This window comes from Leguminivora glycinivorella, chromosome 2 (assembly GCF_023078275.1).
Source record: "Leguminivora glycinivorella isolate SPB_JAAS2020 chromosome 2, LegGlyc_1.1, whole genome shotgun sequence".
NCBI lineage: Eukaryota > Metazoa > Arthropoda > Insecta > Lepidoptera > Tortricidae > Leguminivora > Leguminivora glycinivorella.
This window is the reverse complement of record NC_062972.1, coordinates 9,968,997-9,988,984: the sequence shown is the minus strand read 5'-3', so window position 1 is coordinate 9,988,984 and position 19,988 is coordinate 9,968,997. Positions and strand designations below refer to the sequence as shown.

Sequence of the window (19,988 nt, the reverse complement as noted above, 5' to 3'; positions counted from 1 at the left end):
TACATTGCGGGCTGTTTAAGTTACATACAATTTTGCACAGCCGTCAATACCGCAATGTAATAAAACTCGTATGCGAGTTCTCGTACCGTCTAAATGGGCTCTTAGGCCTGATTTAGACGGCGTGCGAACTCGCATGCAATTTTAGTTACATTGCGGGCTGTTGAGGGTACATACAATGCCGTACCATGTCATAGAATACGACTTGACCAATGACCACCTAGACGCGACACTTTCAGTGTAGACTTTAGACCTTTGTTTTATACTTTTTGTAAAATACTAATAAGTTTACTTTTAGCACTATCATACATTGTGTTTGTTATGTTTAAGTTCTTATTATAGATTTTTTTTCATAAACTTTAATTGTCCTAGAATAAAATCATAATTATTGTATAAAACTATCGATTAAAACTCGTATTAGGGCGTTTTCAGAATTTGGGACCCCCCAATTAGCGTATGTTCTCAACAAAAATTAACTCACTGTCAGTTTTGTGACGATAATTAAGCATGAAATTTCTATAAAAATATTGTTTTTGTGTTAATTACATAAACTTTGAGCGATAATCTACATTCAAAATGTGAAAAAAGTAAATTTTAGTCATATTTTATGCTCAATTGTCGTCACAAAACTGACAGCGAGTTAATTTCTGTTAACAACTTACGCTAATTGGGGTGTCCCAAATTCTGAATATGCCCATTAGAAGTGTATGTTCATAACTATAACGTGTAATAAACATTTATCTTTTATGTATTGAAAACAGAATATAATCACAATTCATCATCCTCCTCCTTGCGTTATCCCGGCATTTGCCACGGCTCATGGGAGCCTGGGGTCCGCTCTGACAACTAATTCCAAGATTTGGCGTAGGCACTAGTTTTACGAAAGCGACTGCTATCTGACCTTCCAACCCGAAGGGTAACTAGGCCTTATTGGAATTAGTCCGGTTTCCTCACGATGTTTTCCTTCACCGAAAAGCGACTGGCAAATATCAAATGACATTTCGCACATAAGTTCCAAAAAACTCATTGGTACGAGCCGGGATTCGAACCCGCGACCTCCGGATCGTAAGTCGCACGCTCTTACCGCTAGGCCAGCGCTTATTATACTTTATTACAATTATTACCTACATGGCATGTCTGCGCGATAAATCTATGATTTCGTTCGACAAAATGGCGGCGATAGCATCGCGTTTGAGGAGCGCGTCCCTTCATTAAAATAATTACTTTAATGAAGTTATATCAAAATGGCTTGTCTACTATCCGATGAAATGTGACACTATCACTTTTTAACCGTCGCCTCAAATATCTCAAAGGAAGGTGGTTCTCAATTCGTCTGTATGTTTTTTTTTTTTTATGTTGTTCCACGATATCTCCGTCGTTACTGGACCGATTTTGAAAAAAATTTTTTTGATTGAATGTATATGCAATATGCATACAGATTGGTCCCATTTTTCTTAGAACCCAGTTCTGATGATGGGATCCTGAAGAAATCGAGGAAACTCCTCAAATCTGAAAGGCTATGGATATGGTGATTTTGTATTTTTTAAGGAACAGCATGCATTTACGTACGGAACAGTGACATTTGGTGCAGTGGAACTGCTGATGATGGTCAGAACGGAACTCCTCAAATCTGAACGGCACGCTTATAGTGACTTTGGTATTTTTATAAGAACAGCATGCACTTACGTCCAGAACAGTGACATTTGGTGCGGTGGAACTGCTGATGATGGTCAGAACGGAACTCCTCAAATCTGAACGGCACGCTTATAGTGACTTTGGTATTTTTATAAGAACAGCATGCACTTACGTCCAGAACAGTGACATTTGGTGCAGTGGAACTGCTGATGATGGTCAGAACCGAACGCCTCAAATCTGAACGGCACACTTATAGTGACTTTGATATTTTTATAAGAACAGCATGCACTTACGTCCAGAACAATGACATTTGGTACAGTGGAACTGCTGATGAAGATCAGAACGGAACTCCTTTAATCTAAACGGCACACATATAGTAACTTTGGTATTTTTTTAAGAATAGCATGCATTTAAGTTCAGAACAGTGCCGTTTATTTAGTTATGTTTGTTAAGAATATTGAGTTTTCAAGTCAAATTTTGTCAAGCTTCGATTTCTTGTAATCGGATTCATGAGGAATTGAGGAATCTCCTCAAACACGCAGAGACTGACTGAGACAATATAAGTCCATGGACTTGTTCGCAGCGTCCTCTCTAGTACATTATACCTCAATGCCGTTAATAAAAAAGTTTACAAAAAACAAAGAGTTGTAAATTTATTGTAAAGAAGCCGTTAAATGAAAAAGTTTTGCGACAAATTTCAATGGTTTTTACAAAGCCATCTAATTTTAAACTGTTTATCACGTTGCACCTACATAGATGTCACGTTTTTATTTAATTATACCAAAGAGGATTGAGTATTATAGAGAGTTACTGTCGAAGTAAAATGTGTAATCACAGTGCATAGACTGCCATCTCTTGACGGCATCTCTTGTAATTTTTCCTCAGTCACCCGTTGACCACGAACGCTGTAAAGTATTCGAAACGTCGGGATGAATTGCAAATTCATTATACGCGATTTAATCCGTTTCCATAGTTTTATTTCATTTGTAAAAACAATTAATAAGAACTTAAGAATAAATACTGTGTTCTCTCAAGAGACCTTTTATTTACTACTACATACAAATTACTCGCTGCTATTAATAAATTCACTAAAAATATAAGTATTCTTTAATATATGTGAGAGTGTTGGTTAGAAGCTAGGTTAGCATTCTTTCAATACGTATGCATTTTTGCTTTCAAGCGACCACTAACGACTGATACGGAATCACAAAAAGTGGTAGCGGTTTTTAACCGACTTCAAAAAAGGAGGAGGTTCTCAATTCGACTGAATGTTTTTTTTTTTTTTTTTTTTGTATGTATGTTCCTCGATATCTCCGAGAATTGTGGACCGATTTTCAAAATTTTTTTTTGATCAAACGGGTATAACTCCGAGATGGTCCCATTGGCACCAAGTCAGGGTCTGATGATGGGATCCTGAAGAAATTGAGGGAACTCTTCAAATGTTATAGGCACATGTAATGTTTTTAGTGTATTTTTCAAAGGTAAACCAGTATTTACGCCTGATGGTAATAATTTTATGTGGCTGAGCTGATGATGGAAGGTCAACTCCTCAATGGTTAGGAGTTAAAGGATAATTCTTTCACTAGTGTACATATATTCGGACTGATACGTATAATATCAATAGGAACCACTAAAAATCAACAAATAAATAAACTTTTTTAACAAAAAATAAAACCGCCTTCAAAAATAAGCGCGTTACAAAACACGGAGAAACTAAAAAGCAAAAAATAATAAACCTTTGAATTCAGATTTCTTATCGTATTGCAATAATCTAAACATCTAAATTATAAACAAATCAATTATTTTTGGAGTCGGTGCCAGCCTGCGTATGGTTGGGTGGGGCAAACAGGCAATAGCAAGGCGACGAACAGGTCTGGTATCGACTACAAAAATAATTGATTTGTTTATAATTTGGATGTTTAGATTATTGCAATACGATAAGAAATCTGAATTCAAAGGTTTATTATTTTTTGCTTTTTAGTTTCTCCGTGTTTTGTAACGCGCTTATTTTTTTATTAATTGGATGCTCGCTTTCTCACGTGACAACTTCCCTTGACATACTTCATTTACAATTACAGTCTGGCTAAAAAAGAGTAGAAATTAAAAAGTGGCAAGTGGTAAAACATTTGTGTCTCATCTCATCCCTTTCAAATCAGTATTTGAGAGAAAGCGGGACGACATTACGATATTGCCACTTTAAAATTTCTGCTCTTTTTTGCCAAGTTATAGTGACAACCATGAGTTTTTAATATCAGAATATATATTATGATATTACAAACTCATTATCAATATTAATAAAGTTATTTAAAAGAGTAACGTCAGGAGAAATTACAATGTTGAGCGCCGCGAAACGGTTACATTCTAGAACCAAATTAACCAAAAATAACATATCTACCTACATTCTACGTGAGTTTTATTTACACTATCGAGAACGTATTATAAAACATCAAATACTAATGATAGAAATAAATCCAACCCCTTTTTGCCAAGAGTGGCACTAAAACTTCGTAGTTCTTGTGCTCTGCCTACCCCTTTATGGGATACAGGTGTGATTATATGTATGTATGTGCACTAATGATAGATGCTGTGTCTACAACACACTCTAACATCAGTCGTGACTGGTTTGAACTATTAACCTTGACATAAAAACGGCACCTACCTTAAACCCTCGTAAGTTATCGACGACACAGGCGAGCAAGGCGTCTCTGCCTACTGTCACCGTGACGTTCGGAATTGGCTCGGCGAACCTCGGATACATGGATTCTGTAAATAAAATAATCAAGTGAGACTAGGTAAGAGATAAGGTACTCGTGACAATATTTATATACTGTTTAAAATATCCTGGGGATGATAGGCGATAAGACGAATATCTCAAAGCTATTTAGGTAGTTAATTATAATACCTACGACTAAGTGCTAGTTGCAAGTTTACCCATTCCCACTGGGCTGAATGATGTTTACGTCAAATTGTGGTTTAAGGACAAGAAGTGGACATGCCTTAAAGCGTGGTAACTACTAACTTACTAAAAGTTTTATCACTACATAGTAATACTCCCAGTATTATTATATTTTTGGATTCCTCGATACGCTCAAGATTTCATTATAGAATCGTTTGCTTCGTTCAGGATTTAATGTAGGGTAAAATCGGGTTAGATGACGCGAGGGGATACGTGCCCCACTACCTAAAAACCTAACTTCCAAATGTCGCATCAAAGAAATAATACTTTTAAAGGAAGCGCGGAATGCACGCGCGGTGACTGTGCAATGACCGCACATAGGGGTATTTCACTAAAAAAGCTGGCCATTAGTGGATATAAATAAGTAAAAGTAAAAATAAATTAAAATAGCATATTTTGATTGACACAATGGAATTACTCATAAAAATGTATATAAATAATTTTGGCCAGCTTTTTTAGTCAAATACGTGGACTCGAATATGTGGACCGTTTAATATGTTCGAGACGCTCCGAGCGTTTCGAGTCGGAGGAAATATAGACTCGAGACGCGACGAAAACATAGGCCAAAGTTTCAAACTTAAGTATTTGATGAAGCATAACTTTTGAAATAGTTATAATTTTAGTCCCGTTTTGAATTATATCGACACACAGGTTAGTTAACTACATTTCTGGGTGTTTTTAATTGCTTTATAATGTTTATTTTACACACAGGTGACAGGTTACGGGGACTATTTGCGACGCCCGGATGCTTCTTCGATTGAAGGGTAAAATTTATAAATCCATCATCAGACCTGTCGTCATGTATGGATCAGAGTGCTGGGCCCTAAAGGTGATGGATGAAAAGAGATTGCATGTAACAGAGATGAGAATGTTAAGATGGATGTGTGGCGTGACAAAAATGGATAAGATAAAGAATTAGTATATAAGAGGAAGCCTGAAAGTTGCACCGATAGTAGAAAAAGTAAGAGCGAATCGTCTGGCATGGTATGGGCATGTGATGCGAAGGGATGAAAGTCATGTGACGAGAAAGACATTGCGAATGAGTGTGGAAGGAAGTAACGGGAGAGGAAAACCGAGGAAAAGGTGGATGGATTGTGTGAGATGATATGAAGCGAAAGCAAGTGAATGATGAGCAAGGATCGGACAAACGCCCGTCATTTCGAAAATGTAACCCTGTTCCGTACAGCAGAGACTTCCTTATGTTAATAAAAAAATTGTAAGTGTTTTATAAATTTATTGGACCATATAATTTATATCCGTTTATTGTCGTGAAATTCACACTATTTCCTGTATTTTGACGCAAAGGTTTGCACAGTCAACTCAGCTACCCAAAGCCTTCCCGCGCACGCGTGCAGTATCGTTATGACAATGCGTTGCCATGGTTACAAAGCCAAACGATGCGTTTTCATTTTTTTCGATACTGCGCGCATGCGCGGAAAGCCGGCGGACGCTAGCTTTGGGGAATAGACTTTTATGTAGGGTTTTAAAGATCTATGCACGACCCTGTAAATGACGAATAACAGTTAGATGACTTTCAAACTCTACCGACGTTTTTTATTGTTTAACATAAAACGCTTTTTAATCCATACAAGAATTTAAAACATTTACCTAGTTATTTTAAATTGTTAACTAGTTTTCTTAATTTTATATTAATTATTTGAAATGTACTGGATTTTATACTTTCACGAACTGTCACGTCACTGTACTGTCACGAAAATATTTCTAGTTTCTACGTGCATGCTGATAAAATATGCTGTGTTAACTCCCACATTTTCAATACCTTATTCTTGGAAATTCATAATTATAATAATTTAAATGGAAGGTTTTTACTTTTGTATAGATGTAAGATGGTGTGGGTATAAATTTATTTGAGTTTCATTAATATAAAATCGTATTGCGGTTTAATAAAACGGTGCGCTCTTAGCTGGGCGACATATTTTATAGGAAGAAGATGTATACATAAATTATAATAACAACTAAACCTTCAGACACTTGAAGCATTGTACTTAAACAATTTTAATTTACACATATTTCTTCTCCATTTCATTGTCACCTTCAAGTATCAAGGTGTTTATTAAACTTGATTTATTTGCTATCCATTGAACTATAGAAGTTTTATAAAATAAAACTTAATAACCTAATTAATTCAGTACCTATACCTAGGTTATAAAAGTAATTATAAGGCACCAAGTTATTTCTCTGTATCCAATTACACAATAAAACATTCTGAAACAGTTTTTTTTTAAATAAATGTGGTGTTTACAAAATAGTCTCTTTCAGTCCCAAAGGAAAGAGTCGAAAGATATCAAGCGATCGCCCGGACGCGTTCACATTATGAGGCGGGAGCGTTTGATATTAATTTCCGTTTTCCGACGATTGATGAAGTACAAAAGTTTAGCACGTGCATTCAATATTGAAGCAGGCGTACAAATATTTTTGTATTTAACGTACAATTTATTTACCACCTACTGAATGGGGATGAACTAGAAGAGGCGATGGCATATTAAAGCCAGTGACAACCAACGACCCAGTGGCACCTGACTCCATTCTCAAAACTATATTTTGCCGATGCAAGACTGGGTGTGGGGTGCGATGCGGCTGCCGAAAAGCAGGAATTGCCTGCTCCAGTGTCTGTGGTGTATGCTCGGGAGCATGCACTAACGGAGCTCCCATCGAAGTAGAGACGGAAGATAGTTAGGATTTTTATTTATGAATTTATCCCATCAAAGCAATACTGGGCGGTCGTGATGCTTTGCTCGTCAAGTCAGCTACAATGTGATCGGATCGCTGCGCGAGACAAACTGAGCGAGCGCTGCTGTAATGTCGTTCAACACCCCTGCTGGGGTGTGAGTAGCCCCTTCCGCGCTGGGCGCTGTGAGGGCTGTATCTGGTCGCGCCCCATCCTTGTGGGGCGGTCTTACGTCGACGTTTTGAGGACGACTGGGATGAGCGAGCGCCGGCCGCGCGGAGGCTTATAAAGGGCTGCGCGCGCGCGCGGGGTAAGTGCGTTGTTTTCACATTATCCGATCCGATATCGGAAGTAGGACCGATATCCCGTACATTTAAGGCGCCGTCTTGGATTTTTGCCTTTGAAATCCTTCCGACATCCGATATCGGATCGGATAATGTGAAAACGCAGTAAGGCGGGCTGCTAGTACCGGGCTTATTGAGGAGCGCTTATAGCTCATACTTTTACTACGCGCGTTGGTTTCTTTTTACGTTGCATTATAACACGTTTATGTGATATAGTTTTTGAGTTAGAAGGGGGTCAAATGTGGCTCCAAACGGTTCGTGTAATATTACACACGGTGCTGCTTGCTACTTTTGTTACTTGAACCTGGCTTGACACTCTACCGCGTCTCTATAAGAATAAACGTATTGTTCATAAACAAATGAGTTTATTCCTTTATTGTCCATCTTTTCCCTTCCATATCTCATGAACGATTGGTCCCAGATAAAAAGTGTATAAGACTTTTTTGTAGAGAATTTTATGAAGATTACTTGTGTTTCAGAACATTTCTTGCTATGTGCCACAGTTTAAGAGTTATTCGCGAAAAACTAAAAAAAGGGACCTTTACACCCCCCTCCACCCGTTAGCTCCTCCCCTACCCATCAGTACTTTGAGTATGTGGATTAGAACACCATTCCCTACAACTATGCCAAAATTCGCCTATACACGAATTATTTCCGCCGACGGACAGTTAAATGTCTTCGTTAGGCGTGCTACGGTATTGGTATAAGTATCCGTGACTAATTTAGTAATTTAGTGACTAATTTAGTAACATCTTTTTTAGTAATTTCATCGCTAGTACCAGCTATGTCTACTGCTTAGTTTAAAGTCTTATAGTGTGTACAGTGTCTTATCCTTAGTAGGTTAGTCTCTGTAAGGTACCTATTTATCAAAATTTATTTCTTTAATACTATTTATTGATTTCACAATATTTATTGATTGATTGATTTTCTATTTATTGTCACAATTTCGTTTTCTTTCAACCCCTTTTTGCCAAGAGTGGCACTGAAACTTGAGTAGTTCATGTGCTCTGCCTACCCCTTTATGGGATACAGGTGTGATTGTATGTATGTATTTATTGATAAAGATACCGCCAACTATACTTTTCTAAATCATTTGTGTTGTTGTGCCTTATAATTGGCCGCGAAGTATGACGTTTCAGGTGCAGCTAGGACAAGAGGTCGATGATGGAATTTCACACAAACATTGCAGACCTAGGCCGGCAAAGTCCTCTTTTTAGGGTTCCGTAGTCAACTAGGAACCCTTATAGTTTCGCCATGTCTGTCTGTCCGTCCGTCCGTCCGTCCGTCCGTCCGTCCGTCCGTCCGTCCGTCCGTCCGCGGATAATCTCAGTAACCGTTAGCACTAGAAAGCTGAAATTTGGTACCAATATGTATATCAATCACGCCAACAAAGTGCAAAAATAAAAAATGGAAAAAAATGTTTTATTAGGGTACCCCCCCTACATGTAAAGTGGGGCTGATATTTTTTTCATTCCAACCCCAACGTGTGATATATTGTTGGATAGGTATTTAAAAATGAATAAGGGTTTACTAAGATCGTTTTTTGATAATATCAATATTTTCGGAAATAATCGCTCCTAAAGGAAAAAAAAGTGCGTCCCCCCTCTAACTTTTGAACGACATGTTTAAAAAATATGAAAAAAATCACAAAAGTAGAACTTTATAAAGACTTTCTAGGAAAATTGTTTTGAACTTGATAGGTTGAGTAGTTTTTGAGAAAAATACGGAAAACTACGGAACCCTACACTGAGCGTGGCCCGACACGCTCTTGGCCGGTTTTTTAATTTCCAGTCACTGATATTTGTGACATTTAAAAAATAACTATGCCATTTATACGTGCGGGGCCTAATACAAGTTCGACAGACTCTAATTCTATTCCCTCTATCCCTTTCACATCGTCATATAAAAGAAAGAGACAAAACTATTTAAATGTCATTTAACTATATTAACGGTTTAATAGACCCTTGAATCGATCATCACACAGAACGCGCCAGACCAAACCGCCGTAGCCGCACCTAAAACGTTCGCGGCAAGACTGAGAAAATTAATTTATTTTGTATAATTGCACTCACACAGCGTGCATCATGGTGAAATATATGAGACACACATACACATAATACATATAAAGTTTTTATTCTTGTTGGGCCTTCCAATTTCCAACAATTTAATTTATTCTTTTTGGGCTCAATCGTTTCATATTGAGCTTTTATCTAATAGCTTTTATGTAGAAGTGAATAATAGACTTGTAAATTTGTTACACACTTTTTAAAACTCTTATGATTATAAAATTGTATAATCCAAACCCTATATAAATAAGTCATCAAAACACACTCGTACATCAAATCGAATTGTGTAAAGATACAGTGAAACCTGGTTAACTGGGACCTGGATAAGTGAGAAACCTCTTTAGTTGGGACCCAAGGTGCGGTCCCGACACTTTCGCACCGATTTACCTCTATTAGTGAGACAAAACAGACCTCTATAACTGAGATTAGCCTTTTCGATTTTATAGTCACATTTCCCTCTATTAGTGAGACAGAGTGAGTATTTTACCTCTGTTACTGAGACTATATTTTAAATGTATATTAACTTAATTGTTTGTTAAGAATTTTATAGGAATTTACCTCTGTATCTGAGATACAGTCAATCTATGACCTCTGTAACTTGGACTTCATTGAAAATCTACTGCCATATTTTTGATAATTCTTAGACTATCTTTAAATTACGCGATTGATCCTTTGTGTTCAGGTGAGTTTAAGGGTTTTCTTGGTTATTTTAGGTACTTAATTAAAACTAAAATCTCGATAAGTAACATACAAATAAAAATACTTTCATAATATGTACCTGTAAAAGTTGTAAGACACAATGACGTTAGTCGTATATTTTATTTAAAGACAAGGCTTCTTTACTTTAAGCAGTATGCAACTAATAATAACCATATGCAAAACACCTTATTTATTACCTCTATAACTGGCATACCCCCTATTCTGGCCTCTATTAGTGATACCCTCTGTACATGAGACAAACATTTTATTCTGCCTGTCTAACTGAATACCTCTTTAAGTGAGATAAATTTTGTCGTCCCTTGAAGTCTCACTTATCCAGGTTTCACTGTATTATCAATAATGATAAAATTTATCCACAAAGCAAAACGGGACTTATGCCCAACAGTAGTTAACCTACGAATACTAAATTGGTCCAGTCTTTAGTACCTAATACCTATATGTTTCATGGTATATAAAATATGCACAAACCAACAATCCTCCAACACTAATTCTGGTGTTTCGGGTGTCCATGGGCGGCAGTGATCGCTTACTATCAGGCGACCTGTCTGCTCGTTTGCCTCCTATTTCATAAAAAAAAACAAGTCGTAGCGGGTAAGTAATACGAGATATAAGAACGTATCGTATATTACTTATAAAATATACGCTCACTTTGTATAAGCTTGTTCAGCATAACGTTCACTGGTTATAATGCTCAAAATCGATAATAGCAAATAATCTAATTTCGAAGTGGATAATGTTTATTCTCTATAATATCAGTGTATATAAAGATTAACGTATATAACGTTAGGGAGACCTAATGTTTATAAGATATATTAATCAATTATTCTAACATCAAAAGGTGTAATGTTCATAATATCTAAGATCTATGTTTATAACGTTTGGGATACCCAATATTAATAACATATATTTTTCAATTAATCTAACATCAAAAGGCGTAATGTTCATTCTGTGTGTAAGATTTTAAATGCATAATAACCTAACTTAACCCACTTTCTTAGCAACAGTTTTGTGTGCGGGTCGCAGTTCTAACCTAACCTAAACCTACTTTCTTAGCAACAGTTTTGTGTGGGGGTCGCAGTTCTAACCTAACCTAAACCTACTCTCTTAGCAACAGTTTTGTATGGGGGTTGCAGTTCTAACCTAACCTAAACCTACTTTCTTAGCAACAGTTTTGTATGGGGGTCGCAGTTCTAACCTAACCTAAACCTACTTTCTTAGCAACAGTTTTGTGTGGGGTCGCAGTTCTAACCTAACCTAAACCTACTTTCTTAGCAACAGTTTTGTGTGGGTTCGCAGTTCTAACCTAACCTAAACCTACTTTCTTAGCAACAGTTTTGTGTGGGGTCGCAGTTCTAACCTAACCTAAACCTACTCTCTTAGCAACAGTTTTGTATGGGGGTCGCAGTTCTAACCTAACCTAAACCTACTTTCTTAGCAACAGTTTTGTTTGGGGGTCGCAGTTCTAAACTAACCTAAACCTACTTGCTTAGTAACAGTTTTGTGTGGGGGTCGCAGTTCTAACCTAACCTAAACCTACTTTCTTAGCAACAGTTAAATGTTATATATGGAGAACGGTATGGTGTATAAACTGATATTAAGCTAATATTATAATCGTTATATTAAGTAATGTTATTTATGGTGGACGGTATACTTAGTGTATGGTATCTAAACTGAAATTAGCTAATTTAAATATTATATTAAGAAATGTTATGCATGGTGAACGGTATCCGTTGTGTATGGTATATAAACTGAAATTAAGTAACGTAAACGTTATACTAAAAAACGTTATGTGAAACTAATATTATGGCAATTCAGCGTTATTTCTTACAAAAGTATTGATGTTGGTGTTATATCTAACGTTCATTATTGCTGCTGAACGTTAGTAACATGAAATTATATATATTAACGTTATATCTCGTGGGACGCACCCGTCGTAGCTATTCAAAGTATGTAAAAAAAAGTCTCTCGCTGACGCTTGTCGCGAACGCTTCGCTCATGGGCACGGGCGGACGGGGCCGCGACGCTGCCGGCGCGTCTGCCGGCGCCAGCCCGCTCGCGACGGGCAGGGGTGCTTGATTTATGCTCGGCCCGCCAACGACAAATAGCGGTTTGTCGCGATATCACTCTCTCACTTCCAAAATAACGAATCACAAACATCACGCTAAAAAACTCACTCAGTCTGAAACATTCAGCTTAAAATTATTAAGCGAAGTGACCCTCTGATTGAGACAATAAGTAGACCTCTATATTTTTATTCACAAGTAGGTAGCATTGTTTGGAGTGCGCTATATCTCACATATTTTTTATGTTCTATTATCGGAAGTCCTTTATTGACCTGAAACTCTACTAAGTACTCTTAAACTCTGACGCTCACAAAACTGCACTGATACCAGAAAAATTAAGTAGTTAGGTTTGGTAGGCACCCAAAATGAACAAAACTAGAAAAACATGAACAAAAAAGTATGGGCGATAAATTTTGTATCTAATAAAATTTTCAATAAAAAACATGAGTCTTATGACAGTTATGACTCTTATGAGTTACATTGGTAGTAGTAAAAAAATATTAATCAAATAGTATGAGGACAGAAATTATGAAAAGTGATTATTATGAATAATTAATTACAAATTATTATGTAGTTTAAAAAATTAGGAATTACATTTTGAAGGTTATTTTGTTTGTTTGTGACCCCCTTGTTTGTTAGGACTTAATGGATAAGTAAAGCGTGCCAACCTACTTAAAATCTGTTCTCTCATCTGCGTGCAATAAATAACAATGTGTGTGGGAACACACAGGTGACGTATTCACTAATGCGTTGAGCCGAGCGGGATTTGTGATTGGAACATTTGAATATCTGATCTTGAATGGATTGAACCCAGTTTTATAATCGATTTTCAAAGAACTTTATTTTCTGCCTTTTTCATTGTTTAGGTACTTTATCAAGGCAAAAGTTCTGTCGCTAAGTTTTGATTAATGAAATTTAATACAAAACTTTTAATAATGAAATATAACTGTTACTTGAATGGTTGTTTTTACTTACCAAAAAGTAATAATAATTTGCTTTTAGGTCACGAATTTATTTATAATAAAGTACCTATTACTTTAGAGTTGTCATTAGACGCAAATACGCCGCTGGATTGTAATAAATGTATTTTACAAAAGGGAGTTAAAATAATCAAATATTCTATTATATATTTAATTATTTTGACAAGTCTCTATCAGCAAGATTTGACAAGTTTTTTAGAAGATATATTAGATAATACCCATCAAACCTACTGGTACTAATTAGTACCTGTCACTTTCTGATTTGAGTTAAAAGTAGATTTGGTTTTGTTTTGGTGGTTGGTTTGGAGAAAGTGGATAAGTTTGTTTACCTGGGGTCGCTTATTTATAATGGTGGTGGCAATATACAAGAGATATGTCGACGTGCAGGAATGTCCAAAGGTGCAATGGCTCGATTAGAGAAGCTGTGGAAAAACCGTGGTATTAAGATGCAACCAAGGTACGGCTGGTGCAAGCATTGGTCTTCTTCATCTTTATGTATGGCGCTGAAACTTGGAGCTTAAAAACCCTAGATAGGAAAAAGATTGATGCTTTTGAGATGTGGTGCTGGAGACGGATGCTCAGGATCCCATGGACTGCTTTTATAACAAACGAGTCAATACTGCGAGAACTGAATATCACCAAGCGGCTCTCAACTATTTGTCATGAGAGAATACTCAGGTTCTTCGGGCATATCAGGGTGATTCTTGAAACTGTCAATTTTTTTCCATTTTAAAAAGTACCCGTGACACTGAAATAGATCATCAAACTATTTTTTTATCATTATAGTACCACATAATCTAACTGGGGCATGAATGCATTTTTATTTAAGGTTAGTAGAATTAACTTTTAAAGAAAATCAAAGACCTGAAACATCATTACCCTGGTGCATCCATTCGTCTTTTTTTGAGTAAACTACTACAAAAAGAATAAGTCAGGGATTGAAATCAACTATAATTTTAAGTGAAATCGTTACAGCATTAGTTTATGATTTCAATAAAAAAAAATGGTTCCTGTGTTTACTGTATTTTCTTGAGCATCTGTAATGAAAGGTTTGTCCGGAGCTTAGCAGTCATTCCCTTGGTGCCTCACTAAACAACGTGCATACCCCTACTTAAACACTTTTCTAGGCTTTGAGCCCACCGTGCCTAATAGGTAAGCGTCCGTAACGCTCCCGACACCACTGGGAGGGGACATAACAAGTTGTAAGAGTTCTGAGCTATGAAGGTAATTATATCATTTCCCTGGCTGTGGTTCACTATGATTAGCATTATCCTGTATTTTTATATAAAATGAATTACTTGCAATAAGCTTAGCGTCTTTAGTGATAATGATTGTATATGGATGACTGCATGTATTGATTATTTAGCTATCTTCATATTAATTACAGTTTCTGCAAAATCGACAAAAACATAATTTTTTTCTTATTCCCCTGGTTCTCATTCCCTTGGATTTTAAACAGGGTACTTATAATTTTCCTAAGCTTTTTGAACTAAATTAATTAAAAGTGATGCCTATTCGATAAATATGCTTATTATTAAATATAATTTCATATTTTATTACAACTATAAAGAAATTTGTTTAAATAAAATACGCCAAGGGAATGACATCAAGAATCGAATTCTCAAGAATGACCCATCATGCGTTCTAAACAGCACACTTTCCAAAGGAACATTATGCTCGGCAAAGTCGAAGGCCGACGCTCCAGGGGTGGAATACCGCTAAGGTGGGCTGAGACCGTGAAGAAAGCTTGTGGTTCCATGCAGATGGCAGTCTATATGGCCCTAGACCGCGTCAAGTGGAGAGAAATCACTGTTGGTCACGATCCTCAGCCATGAGGGAACGACTGAGAAAGAGAGATTTGGTAAAACGTGAAGGTACAGTAGCAACAAACTCCGTTCAATTCACATGTATTTTTATGATAAAAAAAATATCCCGCTTTTGCGTTCTACACGATTAATAAAAGCTACTCAATTAGCGTGTAGGTATTTTCGTACCTATTTAAATTATTACGTTTTCAATATTAACTTGAATTTAGCAACAAATTATGTTTAATTACAAATATGGTAACTAAATTATTCAGAATTGAAAGAGCTTTTAAACAATATACATAAATAATAAGAATTTTGTATTACAACCAGGGAACAAATCAAATTATTTTATTGAATACTTTTTGATTTGTTTTACAATTTATATAAGATGTATAGATGGCAGCACCATCTCTCTCGCTAAATCGTAATCCTGCAAAGGATTCATATAGGAGGTGCAAGCACTAATTGCTCGCCCTTAGAGTTGGTCATAAGGCGCCTAGCCTTATCAGAGATAACATACACTTGAGAAATTTCGTCGGGTACCACGGCAGGCGGGTGGTCTAGTGGTAAAGACGTTAGCCGCGTAAGCTGAAGACCCGGGTTCGATTCCCGGCTCGGCGACCAGTGGGCCTTGTCGTTTTCTCTTTCGTGTAATTCAATTTATAATTTTGTATTATACCCATAACTTCATTATCAATAAAAACCTTTTTAGCAAAACCTAATTGTGTAATCTAAGTATAAAATAATTCCTCTTATGTGCCCCTATATCGATTATGTACATATCAGAAAATTGGACTTACCGTCGGGAACTTCTATAGGCGCTACTGACACTACATTTTGCCCGGTAGGTAATTCCCGACCTGCAATTAAAATTAAACTATAATGGCACTGATAAATAACGGACATTTACTGTTATTACGGGTCAATTTCAGTTTGGTAGTCAGTTAGCAGATTCCAAATACAGTTAGTCACGTTCAAAAGTAGTTGGAGCATTTAGGGACATTATCCAATTAAGAAAATATTACAATTTGGATAATTTGTCGAAGTATAATAGCGTGAAAAAAGCTATCGTTATAAGTTTCAATGTAACCACCATAATGTGTCACAGTTAGAAAGTTCAGTACAGACATAAAGCCTGTTTTATGACTACGTGCAGTAATCAAGTTTATAATGGTACCTACTGTCATTACTTTTAATGAACTTTGGTGTTTCAATGTTGCTAAAGTAAATAAGTAAAATGTTGTTACTTTCCATCATACTCAATTTGCTTGAGACGCAATCAATTATTTAATAGAAGGGATTTGATTCAAGAAATATTACATTATTAATAAATTTATGTACTATATTTTACATTGATTGGAACAATGTCTTACAAGAACATAGAACTTGTTCGAGGACCACAAAAACCGACGTAGACTCCATTGAAAAGAGCCATGCTTTTAAATTATGATAATGATTAAGAATAAAACAATATAAGGTACAGCGGGGCAAATCTCGACTGGGGGGCAAATGTAACTGGTAAATTTTTCCATGTTTTACAATGTTTGCATTATTAAATAGAGTGTCCACATCCTTACTCAGTAATGATTTCCCGTCTGCTAAATCGACATGTGAATTAGTTTGACGATAAATAAGAAATTCTCGACGTGTTACGGAGGCATACTAGGTATACATAATTATTATACGTCATTTACTGCGCTTATAAATTGATAATTTATCATAGAAAATGTCTGCAATCATTCGATTTCTGTCCAGTTCCTAACTTTAGAACGGATATACAATGACGTATATTTTTATGCAAAGTACACCATTTCAGAATGGCTTATTTTATTTTTACAATAGCTTGCGTCAATATTTTTGATTTCTGTTCAATTTCTTGAAAGGATAAAAACACGTTGTTGGAACAAATTATTATAATACACCGATGTTGACATAAGATACACCGAGCACTTAATATTTATTATTTTTGTTGATCGATAAAGTATAAATAACAAGTCGATCACTAAGCGTGTTCAAGTGTTAATGGTGAACTATGTATGTCTAAAATAGGTTTATTGAGGCACAAGGTAATTGTTACTGTCATCCCCTGCTATTTTAGGTACCTGATATGGTTTTCGTGGGGGAGTACTGAGTATCTAGCCAACGTCACAAGCGTTTATGCTCTCCCTTTCGCTTTTCTGTAGTGGCGCGACAGAGCAGACAGCGTGCCGACCGCCACGTGGCGTCAACGATTGTCAGTGTGGCTAGGCCGGCAGCGCGTATCAGAACATTACGGGTACCGCTGACAGGCTCACTCGGCGCCAGCGACAGGATTGTTCCATTATCGTCGAACGGATGAATAATTGACACTTGCAACTATGCTTTCTGGAGGAGACGATACATCTTCCGAAGTGTATACGTATATAAAGTACATAAAACATTTCACAGACTATGTTTTGTCGGTTGCAAAAAAAAAATCAATTTTTTAAAGCAGTAGGTATATAAAATAGTAGTTTATTTCATTAAAATTGTATGCCTCATATTCGTGTTATCGTTGTAAATATTGTGATCTTGTAGGCATTTTGATAATTCACAGAAAAATTATCAGGTTTTGAAGATATTAATAAAATTCTAAGTTAGCATGTAATAGGTTGACACGTTTGCTATTTTATTAGGAACGCGCTTCGAAAACGTGGCGATCGTAAAACCGCTTAGCGCCATAAATATTAACGATTATGCCCCAAGTCATCAGTAACGAGTGGGAATTAATAACTTACCACAAATGACGACGGAAAGTTAAATGAGGGGTCCGTTCCATTACATCAAGTTCGGTGCAATTATTCTGGTGCTCTATGGTCGGCAATTAATTGACCACAATTTGGCTTCAAACAGTTAAATTTTATTGGCATACAATTAATATATTACTTGGATATATTCAGTTGCACTTCGATTTATGGAGAGCAACAAACCTCTGCGCCTTAATAAAATTAGATGGACAATAATATGTATGTATGTATGTATAAGCTTTATTGTACATAAAGGAAACAAAAGAGACACAGTTACAGAGTCAGTAATATACAATGTAGGCGGACTTATCCCTTAATGGGATCTCTTCCAGTCAACCTTTGAGGAAATGAGTAGAAGCGAATTAACGATGAGTGACGAATTCAAAAATGTACAACCACTAAAAGAATTAAATGCAAATTTTGTATACACATGGTAACAAATATATACATATACAATTACATTAATACACCAATATATACATATATAATAATATAATAATAAATAAACAAATACTCATAAAATATATATTTATATAGGTACTTAGACCAAAAAGTATATGGATATTAATTCGAACCACAAAGCAAGACGACAATAAAAAAAAAATAGATAAAAATTAAAGAAAAAGAAAAAGAGAGAAAAGAAAAAAAAAAACAATCCGATAAAAAAAAAAAAATTAAGTGTCGGAAAGCCATAGTTTTTAAGGTTATTCTTGAGTGCTGCTACAGATTGGGATTGCCTCACGGACACCGGTATCTCATTCCACAATTTAGCGGCATAGACAGAAAAGGATTTTCTGTATGTCCGCGTCTTATTTGTTTACATGTTGTAGCTGGGCTCCACGTCACAGCCTTGCACGGATATTTAAAGTAGGGAGGTTTAAAAATCCCCTACTGGCAACACTCCTCAGTTCCCCGATCCATACCGTGTATCCCGATATTCATATTCGTTAAAAGCTTTTTTTTTTTTTTTGTATGGGGTGGGAATTTATTGGGAGGGTTATTAATAATCGCGTCGAATGAAGCTACTCATATAATTATGATCGAACTTCACGTACAGGTAAGTTCGTTTGATCATTAATTATATTTCCTAGCTTCATTCTTAGCGATTTGTTTACATGTTGTAGATGTTGAGAGAAATAATATTAATACAAAAAAGAAAAAATATTTCAACATTTTATTTCGAAACGAAAAAATAAACTAGGTATCTTATTTATATTTAGCATTATTAAACAATTTTAATTAGTGTGTGAAGTACAAGACAGAACTGCTTGAGCAAATTGATTTTTGTGGTCGACTGCAATTTCCCTATTATAGAATTTAGCAAACACGGAGGAGGACGGAGTCCAACCCGCCGTTTTTCGAATCACATCTAAGCTTATGCCGAGCGAGTTGGCTCTGGATGTAGCCGCGTGCCGGGTGCTGTGTGCACCGAATATGGTGGTATCTAAACCACTCTGTTTTAGTGTGTCCAATGGCTTAGTCGCTGGGATGATAATTTCGAGTGAGGTCTTCTGTAACTAATGAATAAATTGTCATGATCACCTGACCGCAGAGACCTGGTTTTGTTAATGTAAGAAATCAAACATCTCGCTGGACATATATTTGGATTTTGATCAAAAAATGGCAATTTTAATAAAGGTTGTGTTGAATTTAAGCGGGATGTTTTTATTAGATCTGGTATCCTAATTAAGACCTCTGTATTATCTATAATACTAACATTATTTAATTTAATCAAGGTCAAAGTTTGCACTCTATGTGCGGTTACAAGTGCCAATAATGTTGACAACTTTTTTGATAAATTTTCTAAATCAAGTGAATCATTCGGCCCTTTATTTGATAAATAACGAAGAACAATACCAGGGTCCCAAGTTAAATCATATTTAGGGGCAGTCGGTCTTAGACGAAATACACCTTTCATGAATCTTTTAATTCGCTCGTCTTCTAGATATGCCGGACCTAACAACA

General features: G+C 36.1%; 1 protein-coding gene across 5 annotated transcripts in view; it reads right to left on the bottom strand.

Annotated features, from left to right (window-relative positions):
• Positions 1–19,988, bottom strand: part of LOC125236427 (lachesin-like) — a 148,897-nt gene that overhangs the window by 13,552 nt on the left and 115,357 nt on the right. For 3 of the 5 annotated variants that reach the window (XM_048143253.1, XM_048143232.1, XM_048143240.1), the window contains exons 2-3: positions 16,059–16,118; positions 4,292–4,395 (exon numbers count right to left, since the gene is read on the bottom strand). In XM_048143253.1, coding sequence (XP_047999210.1) covers positions 4,292–4,390 — 99 coding nt within the window. In that variant the 5' untranslated portion in view covers positions 4,391–4,395; positions 16,059–16,118. The remainder of the gene's footprint in view (positions 1–4,291; positions 4,396–16,058; positions 16,119–19,988) is intronic. The other 2 variants (XM_048143260.1, XM_048143248.1) reach the window with 1 other exon arrangement.